This window comes from Ranitomeya variabilis, chromosome 5 (assembly GCF_051348905.1).
Source record: "Ranitomeya variabilis isolate aRanVar5 chromosome 5, aRanVar5.hap1, whole genome shotgun sequence".
Classification (NCBI taxonomy): Eukaryota; Metazoa; Chordata; class Amphibia; order Anura; family Dendrobatidae; genus Ranitomeya; species Ranitomeya variabilis.
Genome location: NC_135236.1, coordinates 87,323,769 through 87,340,778, shown reverse-complemented (window position 1 = coordinate 87,340,778; position 17,010 = coordinate 87,323,769). Strand labels below are relative to the sequence as shown.

At 42.7% G+C, this 17,010-nt stretch overlaps 1 protein-coding gene across 4 annotated transcripts in view; it reads left to right on the top strand.

The window, feature by feature from the left end:
* LOC143775027 (zinc metalloproteinase-disintegrin-like 4a) overlaps positions 1-17,010 on the top strand; it is a 118,726-nt gene that overhangs the window by 16,073 nt on the left and 85,643 nt on the right. For all 4 annotated transcript variants that reach the window (XM_077262844.1, XM_077262845.1, XM_077262846.1 and 1 more), the window contains exons 5-11: positions 573-651; positions 1,640-1,716; positions 2,927-3,104; positions 12,710-12,772; positions 14,175-14,246; positions 14,347-14,516; positions 14,680-14,761. In XM_077262844.1, coding sequence (XP_077118959.1) covers positions 573-651; positions 1,640-1,716; positions 2,927-3,104; positions 12,710-12,772; positions 14,175-14,246; positions 14,347-14,516; positions 14,680-14,761 — 721 coding nt within the window. The remainder of the gene's footprint in view (positions 1-572; positions 652-1,639; positions 1,717-2,926; positions 3,105-12,709; positions 12,773-14,174; positions 14,247-14,346; positions 14,517-14,679; positions 14,762-17,010) is intronic.

Here is a 17,010-nt window from a genome sequence, read left to right as displayed (position 1 = left end):
ATCCTTAAAGGCTTTTTCAGGTCTGATACCTTGGTCAAAATTATCTGAGCACACAACTCTCCAAGGGTGCCCAAACTTTTGCATTTCCCTTTTTGTAATTTAAAATGTAAACAATGACAATATATATATTGGGGGCAGTACGGTGGCTCAGTGGATAGCATTGCAGCACTGGAGTCCTGGGTTGAAACCCAACCAAGGTCAACATCTGCAAGGAGTTTGTATGTTCTCCTCATGTTTGTGTGGGTTTCCTCCGGGTACTCTGGTTTCCTCCCACATACCAAAGACACTGATAGGGAATTTAGATTGTGAGCCCCATCGGGGACAGTGATAATAATAAACTTTAATGCGCTGTGGAATATGTTAGCACTATATAAAAATAAAGATTATTATTATTATTATTATTATATAGTTGCCTAAAGACAGAGGAAATGTGTCATCTTTAACTTTAGGCCTTTTAGAGATCATTTCATCTTCAACTTGCTTAACTGTTCACAGTAACAGTAATATTGACCAGGGGTGCCCAAACTTTTACATGCCACTGGATACTGACTAACTTTTCTCTGTTTCTTCAGGGGTCTGTTTGCGGAGAATTACACAGAAAGCCATTATCTGCAGGACGGCACTCTGGTCACCAGCCACCCTGAGCACAAGGTACAGTAAGGCTATGTTCATAGGTTGCGTTTTTGCTGCATTTTTTTTTCTGCAGTAGTAACCTGCTTTCTTGGCAGAAAATAAGCAATGTGAATAAAGCAGGTTTTGCTGAGTGTTTGCCGCGTATTTGTTGCATTTCTTTTCCTGATTTTTTGTCAGGGCACATTTGTCTCTTGTGCATGCTGATATAGTTTAGTGCATAATAAAAATCTGATTAAGCTTCATCAGAAGGGGTTTACTTGGGTTCAAGAGGAATGGGAGTCAGGGTTAGAGAATAGCCGTATATAAGCTTCCATGCGGATACTGGTAGGCTGTAAATAAATGGTAACCTTTGGAGGATATGAAATGTGCCAGGTAATGATAACAGGTCACCTTAAGCTTTGAATGGAGGCCCGATAGAGTCCTGTGCAATAAAAGGCGTTGCTTTTTGTATGTGATATATTGGTAAGATATAAGTGTTGCTTCTTACTTATAGTCAGAATAGTGCCAATCATTGGTGGCCAATGGTGGTACCTGGGTCCTGAGGCTGTAGAACCGTCCGGGATATGCTTGCGCCCTGCTCCCCAGGACCCGGGAGGGTCGAAACGTCGGGTGTCTCTACTTTACTGGGTTTTGGACCAATTTTTGATGGTTGCAAATCATTCCATTAGAGTGTGCGGTGAATTTTTGCTATTTGAGTCAGAGTTGGAGTCAGAAGTCAGGGAAATTGAGGAGTCGGAGTTGGTGTTTGGCTTACCAATTCCACAGCCCTGGTTCCTAGGATGATATTTTGTTACTGTTCAGTAGAAAAGAGGCGCTTGGATTTATTTATTTTTTTTGCATAGGAGAAAAATGAATGCCACATTGTTGGGCCGATCAGTCACACAGACCAAAATTGGATTAAAATTTTACCTTTTACACCGATGAAAAATGGTCCAATGTTTCTTCTTTGCCTAAATAAAAAAAAAAACCTGGACTGAGGCATAACTATTAAAATATATTTTTCTAGGATCACTGCAACTACCAGGGGCATGTAAAGCATGAGAACAACTCAATGGTTACCCTGAGTACATGTAATGGGTTAAGGTATGTATCTTATCTATCTATCTATCTATCTATCTATCTATCTATCTATCCATTTATCTATCATTTATATATCTATCATCTATCTATCTATTATCTATCTATCTATCTATTATATATCTATCTATCTATCATCTATCTATCTATCTATCTATCTATCTATCTATCTATCTATCTATCTATCTATTATCTATCTATCTATTTATCTATCTATCATCTATCTATTATCTATCTATCTATCTATCTATCTATCTATCTATCTATCTATCTATCTATCTATCTATCTATCATTGATCTATTATCTATCTAGTTATCTATCTATTATCTATCTATCTATCATCTATCTATCTATCTATCTATCTATCTATCTATCTATCTATCTTTGATCTATTATCTATCTATCATCTATCTATTATCTATCTATCTATCTATCTATCTATCTATCTATCTATCTACTGTATATCTATCTATTTATTTTTAACAGTCATCTTGGTAACTGGTCAGATCATGACATTACATCCCTCCTAAATATTCCACAATCACTTTTGCGTAATATTATTGAGAAGAGCAAGGAATCAAAGCAACTTATCCACGAAGTGGATACCATGTAAAGTTGTCACCAACACTCTTCTGACTCTATAACGCCCAACCTCCTCTGGTATTATCATCAGCACAAAAACTGTGCACCAGGACTTCCATGGCATGAGTTTCCATGGCCAAGCAGTTGCATGCAAGTTTTACATCACCAAGCACAATACCAAGCGTCAGATGGAGTGGTGTAAAGCTGCCGCCACTGTACTCTGGAGCAGTAGACATGTATCCTGTGAAGTGATGGATCACGCTTCTCTGTGTGATGTCCGGTGGACGAGTCTGGATTTGGTGAAAGCCAGGGGAACATTACCTGCCTAACTACATTTTGCAAGCTGTAAGGTTTGATGAAGCAGGGATAATACTGTGGGTTTGTTTTCAATGGTTGGCTTTAGTCCTTAGTTCCAATGAAGGGAAATCTTAATGCTTCGGCATAGAAGACATTCAATGCAATTGTATACTTCCAACTTTGTGGGAACAGTTTGGGGAAGACCCCTTTCTGTTCCATGTGACTGTGTCCCATTGCACCAAGGTCAGTAAAGACAACATTGGAGGAGTTTGGTGTGGATGAACATGACCCGGCGACACGTTTACATGATCTTACATGTTGTTCATAATTTCACAGTGGTCTTATCCAGACACGAGAGCAGAGGTTTTTCATTGAACCCCTAAAGTTCACAGATAGTGGGGAACACGCAGTGTATGAGCAAGTGGAGGAGTCCAAGACAGGCTGCGGTGTCAGCGAGAACGCTACAAAGCAGAAACAACCGTCCTTCATATCATTTCGGGCTTCAGCTGATGAGGTGGGATTATTTGCTTAGTCTCCTATTTATTTTATTCTAGACTTTTTAACATGCTTTCACTATGAGTGGCCGCAGTTACATGAGAATACAATCAGATCATAGAAAGTATTATGTGTCATCTCCTCCTATGTATTATGCTGTCCACAAATAGGATAGTATTGCAGACTCGACAGATCAGCTACATACAGTGGGTACAGAAAGTATTCAGACCCCTTTACATTTTTCACTCTTTGTTTCATTGCAGCCATTTGGTTAATACAAAAAAGTTCATTTTTTCTCATTAATGTACACTCTGCACCCCATCTTGTCTGAAAAAACACAGAAATGAGTAATTTTTGCAAATTTATTAAAAAAGAAAAACTGAAATATCAGATGGTCATAAGTATTCAGACCCTTTGCTCGGTATTGAGTAGAAGCACCTTTTGAGCTAGTACAGCCATGAGTCTTCTTGGGAATGATGCAACAAGTTTTTCACACCTGGATTTGGGGATCCTCTGCCATTCTTCCTTGCAGATCCTCTCCAGTTCCATCAGGTTGGATGGTGAACGTTGGTGGACAGCCAATTTCAGTCTCTCCAGAAATGCTCAGTTGTGTTTAGGTCAGTGCTCTGGCTGGTCCAGTCAAGGATGGTCACAGATTTGTTCTGAAGCCACTTCTTTATTATTTTAGCTGTGTGCTTAGGGTCATTGTATTGTTGAAAGGTGAACCTTCGGCCAATTCTGAGGTCCAGAGCACTCTGGAAGAGGTTTTCACCCAGGATATCTCTGTACTTGGCCGCATTTACGTTTCCTTCAATGACAACCAGTCATCCTGTCCCTGCAGCTGAAAAACACCCCCATAGCATGATGCTGCCACCACCATGTTTCACTGTTGGGATTGTATTGGGCAGGTAATGAGCAGTGCCTGGTTTTCTACACACATACCGCTTAGAATTATCACCAAAAAGGTCTATCTTCGTTTCATCAGACCAGAGAATCTTATTTCTCATAGTCTGGGAGTCCTTCATGTGTTTTTTAGCAAACTCTATGTGGGCTTTCATATGTCTTGCACAGAGGAGAGGCTTCCGTCAGGCCACTCTGCTATAAAGGCGCGACTGGTGGAGGGCTGCAGTGATAGTTGACTGTTGTGAATCTGCTTTTGGGCTCCCCTGGTGGTTGCTGGTGGTACTGGTGACTTGTTTGCACTTTGCTGCTTCTGTTCACCTGCTTCCATCAGCGTTTGGGAGTTTCCTATTTAGCCTTGCTCTCCAGTCATTTCCTTGCCGGTCATCATTGTAACCAGAGCCTCGGTTGCATGTTCCTGCTTCTAGTCTGCTGATCAGCTAAGTGGACTTTGTCCTTTTGTTTTGTATCTTTTGTCCAGTTTGCAGTTTTTGTTATTCTCTGTAGCTGGAAGCTCTTGCGGGCTGAAATTGCCACTCCTGTGTCATGAGTTGACACAGGAGTCTTAAAGTAATTTCAGGATGGTTTTTGAAAGGGTTTTCAGTTGACCGTGAAGTCCTCTTTGGTATCTTTCTGCTATCTAGTAAGTGGACCTCTCTTTGCTAAATCTACTTTCATACTGTGTATGTCTTTTTCCTCTTAACTCTCCGTTATTTTTGTGTTCTGATGTTTCCCTGCCATTGGGAACCATGACAGTATGACCGGCCAGTGTTAAACTTATTGGCAGAAGAAAGGAGAGAAAAAAGAAGTCTGTAAATTTTTTTTTTTTTTTTTTCTCCCCTATGCTTGCTCCATAGTTGGATCAGTTGTATTTCAGCTTTAATTACAGCCTTTGCCTTTCTCTCCTTATAATCCTTGAATGGCTCTGAGCTCACCTGTTTAAAGATGGATCCTCAGAGTTTGGCTGCAGGTTTAAATAATCTTGCTACGAAGGTTCAAAATTTACAAGATTTTGTTATACATGCTCCTATTTCTGAACCTAAAATCCCTACACCAGAGGTGTTTTCCGGAGATAGATCTCGGTTTTTGAATTTCAAATATAATTGTAAATTATTCCTTTCTCTCAGACCTCACTCCTCAGGAGATCCTGTCCAGCAGGTTAAGATTTTAATCTCTTTGCTGCGAGGTGACCCTCAAAATTGGGCATTTTCATTGGCACCAGGGGATCCTGCGTTGCTCAATGTGGATGCGTTTTTCCTGGCTTTAGGGTTGCTTTATGAGGAACCTAATTTGGAGATTCAAGCTGAAAAAGCTTTGATAGCCATATCTCAAGGGTAAGATGAAGCGGAGATATACTGCCAAAAATTTCGTAGGTGGTCTGTGCTTACTCAGTGGAATGAGTGCGCCTTGGCGGCAAATTTCAGAGAGGGCCTTTCTGATGCCGTTAAAGATGTTATGGTCGGGTTCCCTGCGCCTACAGGTCTGAATGAGTCCATGACAATGGCAATTCAGATTGATCGGCGTTTGCGGGAGCGCAAATCCGTGCACCATTTGGCGGTATCTTCTGAAGAGACGCCAGAGAAAATGCAATATGACAGAGTTATGTCCAGAAGCGAGCGGCAGAATTATAGGCGTAAAAATGGGTTATGCTTCTATTGTGGTGATTCTGCTCATGTTATATCGGCATGCTCTAAGCGTACTAGGAAGGTTGACAAGTCCATTTCAATTGGCACTTTACAGTCCAAATTTATTTTGTCTGTAACCTTGATTTGTTCATTATCAGTTATTACCGTGGATGCCTATGTGGACTCTGGTGCCGCTCTGAGTCTTATGGACTGGTCCTTTGCCAGGCGCTGTGGGTTTGATTTAGAGCCTCTGGAAGTCCCTATACCTCTGAAGGGTATTGATTCTACACCTTTGGCTTGTAATAAACCACAGTTCTGGACGCAAGTGACTATGCGTATGACTCCAGACCATCAGGAGGTGATTCGCTTCCTTGTGTTGTACAATTTACATGATGTTTTGGTGCTTGGATTACCATGGTTACAGTCTCATAACCCAGTCCTTGACTGGAAAGCTATGTCTGTGTTAAGCTGGGGATGTCGGGGGGCTCATGGGGACACTCCTATGGTGTCCATTTCGTCCTCTATTCCATCTGAGATTCCGGCATTTTTGTCTGATTATCGTGATATTTTTGAAGAGCCTAAGATTGGTTCACTCCCTCCCCACAGAGATTGTGATTGCGCCATAGATCTGATTCCTGGCAGTAAATTTCCAAAGGGTCGTTTGTTTAACCTATCTGTACCTGAACATGCTGCTATGCGCGAGTATATTAAGGAGTCCCTGGAAAAGGGACATATTCGTCCTTCTTCATCACCTTTAGGAGCCGGTTTTTTCTTTGTCTCTAAAAAGGATGGCTCTCTGAGGCCTTGTATTGATTATCGACTCCTGAATAAAATTACAGTCAAATATCAGTATCCGTTGCCTTTGCTGACTGATTTGTTTGCTCGCATAAGGGGGGCTAAGTGGTTCTCTAAGATAGATCTTCGCGGTGCGTATAATCTTGTGCGGATAAAGCAGGGTGATGAGTGGAAAACCGCATTTAATACGCCTGAGGGCCATTTTGAGTATTTGGTAATGCCTTTCGGCCTTTCTAATGCACCTTCTGTCTTTCAGTCCTTAATGCATGATATTTTCCGTGAATATTTGGATAAATTTATGATTGTGTACTTGGATGATATTTTGATTTTTTCTGATGACTGGGAGTCTCATGTTCAGCAGGTCAGGAGGGTTTTTCAGGTTTTGCGGGAGAATTCTTTGTGTGTAAAGGGTTCAAAGTGTGTTTTTGGGGTTCAAAAAATTTCATTTTTGGGGTATATTTTTTCTCCTTCTTCTATTGAGATGGACCCTGTCAAGGTTCGGGCTATTTACGACTGGACGCAGCCTACTTCTCTGAAGAGTCTCCAGAAATTCTTGGGCTTTGCTAATTTTTATCGTCGATTTATAGCTGGTTTTTCTGGCGTTGCTAAACCTCTGACGGATTTGACTAAAAAGGGTGCTGATGTTGCCAATTGGTCCCCTGCTGCCGTGGAGGCCTTTCGGGAGCTTAAGCGCCGCTTTTTGTCTGCCCCTGTGTTGCGCCAGCCTGATGTTTCTCTTCCCTTTCAGGTTGAGGTCGATGCTTCCGAGATCGGAGCGGGGGCGGTTTTGTCGCAGAAAAGTTCCGACTGCTCAGTGATGAGACCTTGTGCGTTCTTTTCACGAAAATTTTCGGCCGCCGAGCGAAACTATGATGTTGGTAATCGGGAGCTTTTGGCCATGAAGTGGGCATTTGAGGAGTGGCGTCATTGGCTTGAGGGTGCCAGACATCAGGTGGTAGTTTTGACTGATCACAAGAATTTAATTTATTTGGAGTCTGCCAGGCGCCTGAATCCTAGACAGGCACGTTGGTCGTTGTTCTTTTCCCGGTTTAATTTTGTGGTCTCGTACTTACCGGGTTCTAGGAATGTGAAAGCAGATGCTCTTTCTAGGAGTTTTGAGCCTGACTCTCCTGGGAATTCTGAACCTGCTGGTGTCCTTAAGGATGGAGTGGTTTTGTCTGTTGTCTCTCCAGATTTGCGACGGGCTTTGCAAGAATTTCAGGCGGATAGACCTGATCGTTGTCCGTCTGGTAGACTGTTTGTTCCTGACGAGTGGACCACTAGAGTCATCTCGGAAGTTCATTCTTCTACTCTGGCAGGTCATCCGGGAATTTTTGGCACCAGAGATTTGGTGGCTGGATCCTTCTGGTGGCTTTCCCTGTCTCGAGATGTGCGTGTTTTTGTGCAGTCTTGCGATGTGTGTGCTCGGGCCAAGCCTTGTTGTTCTAGGGATAGTGGGTTGTTGTTGCCCTTGCCTATTCCGAAGAGGCCTTGGACGCACATCTCTATGGACTTTATCTCGGACCTCCCTGTTTCTCAGAAGATGTCTGTCATCTGGGTGGTGTGTGACCGTTTTTCTAAAATGGTTCATTTGGTGCCATTGCCTAAGTTGCCTTCCTCATCTGAGTTGGTCCCTCTGTTTTTTCAAAATGTGGTTCGCTTGCATGGTATTCCGGAAAACATCGTTTCTGACAGGGGTACCCAGTTCGTGTCTAGATTTTGGCGGGCAGTCTGTGCCAGGTTGGGCATTGATTTGTCTTTTTCGTCTGCATTCCATCCTCAGACCAATGGCCAGACGGAACGAACTAATCAAACTTTGGAGACTTATTTGAGGTGTTTTGTGTCTGCGGATCAGGATGATTGGGTTGCCTTTCTGCCGTTGGCGGAGTTTGCTCTTAATAATCGGGCTAGTTCTGCCACTTTGGTTTCTCCTTTCTTTTGCAATTCAGGGTTTCATCCGCGTTTTTCATCTGGTCAGGTTGAATCTTCGGATTGTCCTGGAGTGGATGCGGTAGTGGATCGGTTGCATCAGATTTGGGGACAAGTGGTGGATAATTTGGAATTGTCCCAGGAGAGGACTCAGCAGTTTGCTAACCGCCGTCGTCGTCTTGGTCCCCACCTTCGTGTTGGGGACTTGGTGTGGTTGTCTTCCCGTTTTGTCCCTATGAGGGTTTCTTCTCCTAAATTTAAGCCTCGGTTCATCGGTCCTTATAGGATTTTGGAGATTCTTAACCCTGTTTCCTTTCGTTTGGACCTCCCGGCATCTTTCGCTATCCATAATGTGTTCCATCGGTCGTTGTTGCGGAGATATGAGGCACCGGTGGTTCCTTCTACTGAACCTCCTGCTCCTGTGCTGGTGGAGGGTGAATTGGAGTACGTGGTAGAAAAGATCTTGGACTCCCGTATTTCCAGATGGAAACTTCAATATCTGGTTAAATGGAAGGGCTATGGTCAGGAAGATAATTCTTGGGTAACTGCCTCTGATGTTCATGCCTCGGATTTGGTTCGTGCCTTTCATAGGGCTCATCCAGATCGCCCTGGCAGTTCTCGTGAGGGTTCGGTGCCCCCTCCTTAAGGGGGGCTACTGTTGTGAATCCGCTTTTGGGCTCCCCTGGTGGTTGCTGGTGGTACTGGTGACTTGTTTGCACTTTGCTGCTTCTGTTCACCTGCTTCCATCAGCGTTTGGGAGTTTCCTATTTAGCCTTGCTCTCCAGTCATTTCCTTGCCGGTCATCATTGTAACCAGAGCCTCGGTTGCATGTTCCTGCTTCTAGTCTGCTGATCAGCTAAGTGGACTTTGTCCTTTTGTTTTGTATCTTTTGTCCAGTTTGCATTTTTTGTTATTCTCTGTAGCTGGAAGCTCTTGCGGGCTGAAATTGCCACTCCTGTGTCATGAGTTGACACAGGAGTCTTAAAGTAATTTCAGGATGGTTTTTGAAAGGGTTTTCAGTTGACCGTGAAGTCCTCTTTGGTATCTTTCTGCTATCTAGTAAGTGGACCTCTCTTTGCTAAATCTACTTTCATACTGTGTATGTCTTTTTCCTCTTAACTCTCCGTTATTTTTGTGTTCTGATGTTTCCCTGCCATTGGGAACCATGACAGTTGACTTTGTGGAACTTTCTCCCATCTCCCTACTGCATCTCTGGAGCTCAGACACAGTGATCTTGGGGTTCTTCTTTACCTCTCTCACCAAGGCTCTTCTCCCTCGATTAATCAGCTGGAAGGCCAGGTCTAGGAAGACTTCTGTGGTCCCAAACTTCTTCCATTTAAGGATTATGGAGGCCACTGAGCTCTTAGGAACCTTGAGTACTGCAGAAATTCTGTTGTAACCTTGGCCAGATCTGTGCCTTGCCACAATTCTGTCTCTGAGCTCCTTGGCCAGTTCCTTTGACCTCATGATTCTGATTGGTCTGACATGCACTGTAAGCTTTGAGGTCTTATATAGACAGGTGTGTGCCTTTCCAAATCAAGTCCTATCAGTTTAATTAAACACAGCTGGACTCCAATGAAGGAGTAAAACCATCTCAAGGAGGATCACAAGGAAATGGACAGTGTGACTTAAATATGAGTGTCTGAACAAAGGGTCTGAATACCTATGACCATGTGATATTTCAGTTTTTCTTTTTTATAAAATTCTTAAAAATGTCTACATTTCTGTTTTTTTTTCAGTCAAGATGGGGTGCAGAGTGTACATTAATTACATTAATGTGAAAAAAAATAAAATAACTTTTTTGAATTTACCAAATTGCTGCGATGAAACAAAGAATGAAAAATGGAAAGGGGTCTGAATACTTTCCGTACCCACTGTATATATATATATATATACAGTGGGGCAAAAAAGTATTTAGTCATTCAGCAATAGTGCAAGTTCCACCACTTAAAAAGATGAGAGGCGTCTGTAATTTACATCATAGGTAGACCTCAACTATGGGAGACAAACTGAGAAATAAAAATCCAGAAAATCACATTGTCTGTTTTTTTATCATTTTATTTGCATATTATGGTGGAAAATAAGTATTTGGTCAGAAACAAACAATCAAGATTTCTGGCTCTCACAGACCTGTAACTTCTTCTTTAAGAGTCTCCTCTTTCCTCCACTCATTACCTGTAGTAATGGCACCTGTTTAAACTTGTTATCAGTATAAAAAGACACCTGTGCACACCCTCAAACAGTCTGACTCCAAACTCCACTATGGTGAAGACCAAAGAGCTGTCAAAGGACACCAGAAACAAAATTGTAGCCCTGCACCAGGCTGGGAAGACTGAATCTGCAATAGCCAACCAGCTTGGAGTGAAGAAATCAACAGTGGGAGCAATAATTAGAAAATGGAAGACATTCAAGACCACTGATAATCTCCCTAGATCTGGGGCTCCACGCAAAATCCCACCCCGTGGGGTCAGAATGATCACAAGAACGGTGAGCAAAAATCCCAGAACCACGCGGGGGGACCTAGTGAATGAACTGCAGAGAGCTGGGACCAATGTAACAAGGCCTACCATAAGTAACACACTACGCCACCATGGACTCAGATCCTGCAGTGCCAGACGTGTCCCACTGCTTAAGCCAGTACATGTCCGGGCCCGTCTGAAGTTTGCTAGAGAGCATTTGGATGATCCAGAGGAGTTTTGGGAGAATGTCCTATGGTCTGATGAAACCAAACTGGAACTGTTTGGTAGAAACACAACTTGTCGTGTTTGGAGGAAAAAGAATACTGAGTTGCATCCATCAAACACCATACCTACTGTAAAGCATGGTGGTGGAAACATCATGCTTTGGGGCTGTTTCTCTGCAAAGGGGCCAGGACGACTGATCCGGGTACATGAAAGAATGAATGGGGCCATGTATCGTGAGATTTTGAGTGCAAACCTCCTTCCATCAGCAAGGGCATTGAAGATGAAACGTGGCTGGGTCTTTCAACATGACAATGATCCAAAGCACACTGCCAGGGCAACGAAGGAGTGGCTTCGTAAGAAGCATTTCAAGGTCCTGGAGTGGCCTAGCCAGTCTCCAGATCTCAACCCTATAAAAAACCTTTGGAGGGAGTTGAAAGTCCGTGTTGCCAAGCGAAAAGCCAAAAACATCACTGCTCTAGAGATCTGCATGGAGGAATGGGCCAACATACCAACAACAGTGTGTGGCAACCTTGTGAAGACTTACAGAAAACGTTTGACCTCTGTCATTGCCAACAAAGGATATATTACAAAGTATTGAGATGAAATTTTGTTTCTGACCAAATACTTATTTTCAACCATAATATGCAAATAAAATGATAAAAAAACAGACAATGTGATTTTCTGGATTTTTGTGTCTCAGTTTGTCTCCCATAGTTGAGGTCTACCTATGATGTAAATTACAGACGCCTCTCATCTTTTTAAGTGGTGGAACTTGCACTATTGCTGAATGACTAAATATTTTTTTGCCCCACTATATATATATATATATATATATATATATATATATATATATATATATATATATATATATATATATAGTATATACTGCGGGGAAGAAATATTAGCCCTAGATCAAATATTCAGTTTAGCTGTACTAGTAAATGACACTCACTTGAATTGTCTACAAGGCCATTTTTACAACTCACCACCCTTAACCCATTTCTGACATAATGGTAAAAATAAAGCTGTTTTCCACCCACTTCTGAAACCTGACCACAGAGCAGTCTCAGTGTATCCTATGTGATGTATACATCAGCCTCAGCGTATCCTATGTGATGTATATACAGCAGTCTCAATTTATCCCATGTAATGTATACACAGCAGTCTCAGTGTATCGCATGTGATGTATACAGCAGACTCATTGTATTCTATATGATGTATATACAGCCGTCTCAGTGTTATCCGGGCGTGGTCTGGTGTTATCCGAGTATCTTAGGTATGTTTGAATAATATGTGGTACATACTTTTGTTGCACATTGAAATAACTGTCACTATTGGTCAATATACTTATGGCCTCGGCGAGTGAGCAGGTCTTCTGAGCCATATTAATGGCGGAGGTCCTTTTTTTTGTTCCTGGTAGATCTTAAGAAGAAGATCTCCTGAATTTACCTGCTGTGTATGTGGCTTAGATATGCAGCCGTCCCAGAGACGATTCCTCCTTCTGCTCAGCCAGTCCCACATCAGATAGAGATGCAAATGTGTTATCCTATTGGATTTGCTTAGTGGACATGCACACTATTCTGCAGATATAGTGCTGACCGGTTCTGTGATTTACGGACAGATATTTAGAAAGTCAGTTTTGCCATTACACCTTTACAGAAATTTGATATGATTCTTTTTTACTATTTCAGAAGGAAAATCTGTGGAATGCCAGAAAGTACATTGAGTTGTTCATGGTGGCAGATCTGAGTATGGTAAGTGGGATATTATATGTAATGTGTATCTAAATATAGATGGTCCTGAATAAAAGGAATCCCTGATAAAGTCAGTGTGTTACTCGTACTAGCAAAACACTGTGCTGTAATATAGCAGATATTGGGCACTCACTCATTATAGGGGATAATATGGGTACAGGATGCCCCCAGTGCCCTATAGCAATTATCTTGTGTAGAGGATAACTGGACACCCGGTTACTTATTAGCGACCGAACAGGCAGAAGATATGTGGGACTGACACATAATCACATAACATAGGACAACGTGTCTGTATTTTCTTCTGTAGACTAATAGACAGGTTCAGATTGTACATTACATGTCCATCCTGTCCATATTGTATAGAAAGCCTTTACCAGTAATGCTGGGGACCTCCTCAACAAACCAATTCTGTAGAGATAGACGATAGCAAGACGATAGATCTAGAAGCCCTGGATAGATTTCAACTCATAGCTTCAACAATATAAGACCACATAGTCGTTAATCCCTCTTCTTTCTCAGGATTAGTGGGGGTCCCAAAAGTCAAACTCTCACCATGCCAACACGTTAAAAGATGGACTTCTTTGCCATTTGCATATGTTTAAGGCAGTTAATCATAACATTAAAACCACCATCTTAATAATGAGTAGGTTTCTAAAACAGCTCTGATCCTTTGAGGCATGGACTCCACAGGACCCCTGAAGTGTCCTGTGATATCTGTCATCAAGACAAGGTGTGACCTCCATGGATCAGACTTGTTTTTGGTGAATATTTCATAGAGGCTCAGATTGAGATATGGAAAATTTGGAGACAAGTCATCACCTTCAACATTTTGTCATATTCCTCAAATTAATTCAGAACAATTTTTGCAGTGAGGCAGGGGCATAATCCTGCTGAAAGAGCAGCTGATACTGCTTTCATAAAAGGGGGGTTCCTCGTCTGTATAATGTGTCGGTAGGTGGTACATGTCACCTAGACTATGCCTTGAGCAACGGCTTCCCAGCAGAACACTACCCAGAGAAGCCTATTGCATTGCTGGATTGTAGAGGGGAGCAAGAAGACTCAAACTACCCTGGTCCAGAGTCTAGTTCGGTCCCCTTGGCCACCAAACCAGGGCAGTGTTCACTTCTGCATGACCATTTCTCTGCCCTTCATCTGGGGTGCCTCATCCGCTTACTTGGCCCCCTTCTGCACTGACAATGTTCTTCCCGGCATCCTGGGTGCCCTCCAGAGTGACCAAGTAAGCGACTGAGGTGCCTAGGATACTGAGCAGAGCACTGACTGCTCTTTTGATGGTGCCACCCATTCTGGCTACTTCATTGACTCACATAGATGTTACTGATCTATACGACAGATAATTATTTGTTCAACTGTTATCACCTCTCAATAATTCTTTATCTTCCAGTACAAAAAATATGAAAGGAATACAGAAGATGTTAAACAGCATCTGATTAAAATGGTGAACTTCATAAATACCGTAAGGCCACCTGTATTATAGGCACTTGGACTGGATATTCTAGAATAACTTCATGATTATTGCTGTTTTAATACAGACACCTCTCTCCTTCCTTACACAGATTTATAAAAAAATCAATATTTTTGTCGCCCTCATTGGGATTGAAGTCTGGGACTCGAAAGATCAGATAGAGGTGGTCTCTGATTTCAATGTGCTGCTACAAAGATTCCAGAACTGGAGGCTTCAGAACTTGCTGCCCAGGAAACCTCATGACAATGCCCAGTTTCTCACGTAAGCCTCCATGATAGATACTCATGATGCCTGGATATTCATGATGTCTGGATTCCTGCCAACTACATCTTTTCTCTTGGTGTCTGAAGTAAAGCTACTGTACTGTTTTATGTTGTTAGATTGCAGATTCCTCAGATATTTAGGCCCAGTCTTCTTCTTTTAGGAATGTTGACTTTGATGGAAGTACAGTCGGACTTGCGGCTCTGTATGCAATGTGTGAAGCAAATTCTGCTGGAATTAATCAGGTGAGTTCAGCCTATGCAGCTGTGTATATTTATACAGTGCATGCATATATATCAAGCAGAGGCGTAGCTAGAGGTTCAGCTCGTGAGAGGGGGGCGAAACACATGAATGGGCCCCTAACTAGGTATCCTTGATCACAGCTACAGCGGCACACCCTAATTGTGGCTTCAGGGGAACCTCAGCTGATGAACAAGGTTTTACCGAAAATAAATCTATATGCAAAGACCAACACCGATATTACCGCTATATGGTGACCATACAGTGGTAGAAACCAATGCTGCAGAACATATAAGAGGTTACAGTACAGTCATAGGTGGTTACTTACCGATGACGTTCTTTCTGATGGAGTAATTAACTTTTCCTGCTTTTCCATCTGCCCAAGGCTGACATGGCAACATCCCCAACCAGGAATTGTCTGTAGAGATCACAACAAAGGCACATTTGATTTCAGCATTTCCAGCCCCATCACCATCTATTCCCAACCTGCACAAACTCCTCATCCTGCTGAGTGCTGTCCCTATTAGGCTGTGTGCACATGTTGAGGATTTTTCACATTTTTATTGCGTTATTTTAGCTATAAAACATGATAAAAACGCTTAAAAAACGCATACATATGCATCCCATCATTTATTATGCATTCCACAATTTTTGTGCATATGTTGCATTTTTTTCCCGCAAAAAAAGCATTGCGGTATAAAACGCAGCATGTTCATTAATTTTGTGGATTTTTTGCGGATTTCCCACTATATTATTGCATTGGGAACCTCCGGAAAAAAACGAAAAAAATCCGCAAAAAAAAATGCGAAAAAAACGCATGCGGATTTCTTGCAGAAAATGTCCGGTTTTGTTCGGAAATTTCTGCAAGGAATCCTGACGTGTGCACATAGCCTTACTGCCCCAACTGTATGACAAAAACTGCTCCTTTTACTGCCCCACATAGGAATGCCCACCACTGTGCCCTTTACAAAGTAAATGCCTCCTTTGTGCCCTCTAGATGGTAAGATTCCCCCCTAGAAAATATTAATGCCCTGTGCAAGTGACCTAGAAAAAGAGTCCACATTTTGCCCCTAGAAAGTAACCATGCCCAATGTGCACCTTTGACAGTCACATTACTCTGAGTTCCCCTATAACAATACTTGGGGCCCTACAGTAGGGCCCTTATTAGTTCTGACAATTTAAAAGTGACCCCACACTGTAAGATGGTCCCCCACAGTAGCTCTCATACTGTATAATGGCCTCCACTTTTTATGATGAACCCCTCAATAGTCCTTACACTGTTTGATGACCCCAACCTTAGCACCCACGCTGTATAATGGCACTCACATTAGTTCCCACACTGTATAATGGCACCAAAACTATATGATGGCCACCACATTTTAACCCATGCTATATAATGGTCTCCAAATTTGTACCCATGCAGTATAATGACTCCCACGATGTATAATGGGTCCCACATTTGCGCCCACACTGTATAATGTCCCCCACACTTTGAGAGCCCCCACAGTAGTCCCAAAACTGTTTGAGGGCCCCCCACACTAGCCCTTACAATGTACGAGGGGCCCCCATACTTTATGATGCCCCCACAGTCACACCACACATTTTAACAAAAGAAAACACACTTTTTACCTGCTTCAATGGTCTCCTTAGGAGTCTTGAAGCTGTGATCTTCTGATCGCTTGTGCTACACACGGCAGTGCCTCAACCCTGCTATGTGTAGCAGAATTGATCATCTGCTATGAACGGCGTCCCAATGGCGCCCTGCGATCACATGACGGGTACCGATGGGAGGAGGTAATGACGCGCTTCCAGCACAATCATGTTAAATGCTGCTGTCAGAGACTGACATTAACATTTAACATGTTAAGAGTTTGGATCGTGATTACACCTGCGGCTGTTAGGGGCACATGTCAGTCGATCAAATCAGCTGTCATGTGCCGGAAAATATCCAGAGGGGTCACGATTTTATCAGTTGTACTCACCTGAAAGACAATTGACTGCAGGGAGCATGTTGCATCTTCACCTCACCGGTGGCTTAAAGAACAGCCGAATCCCACTCCAAAGGGGAGGGAATGCCACTGCTTGGGAGACACCTCGGACCACAGCATTAGGCGGTCGGTCCGATGCCACCCCCCTGCCGGCTGTTCCTCAGACAAACGCCTCGCCTGTCCCGCTCTAAATACGCCCCTGCCTTGGGTATCAAGTGGCTTAAAAATTGGTGGATGGGTTAAAGCTTGTCTGGTCTTAAGTCAGG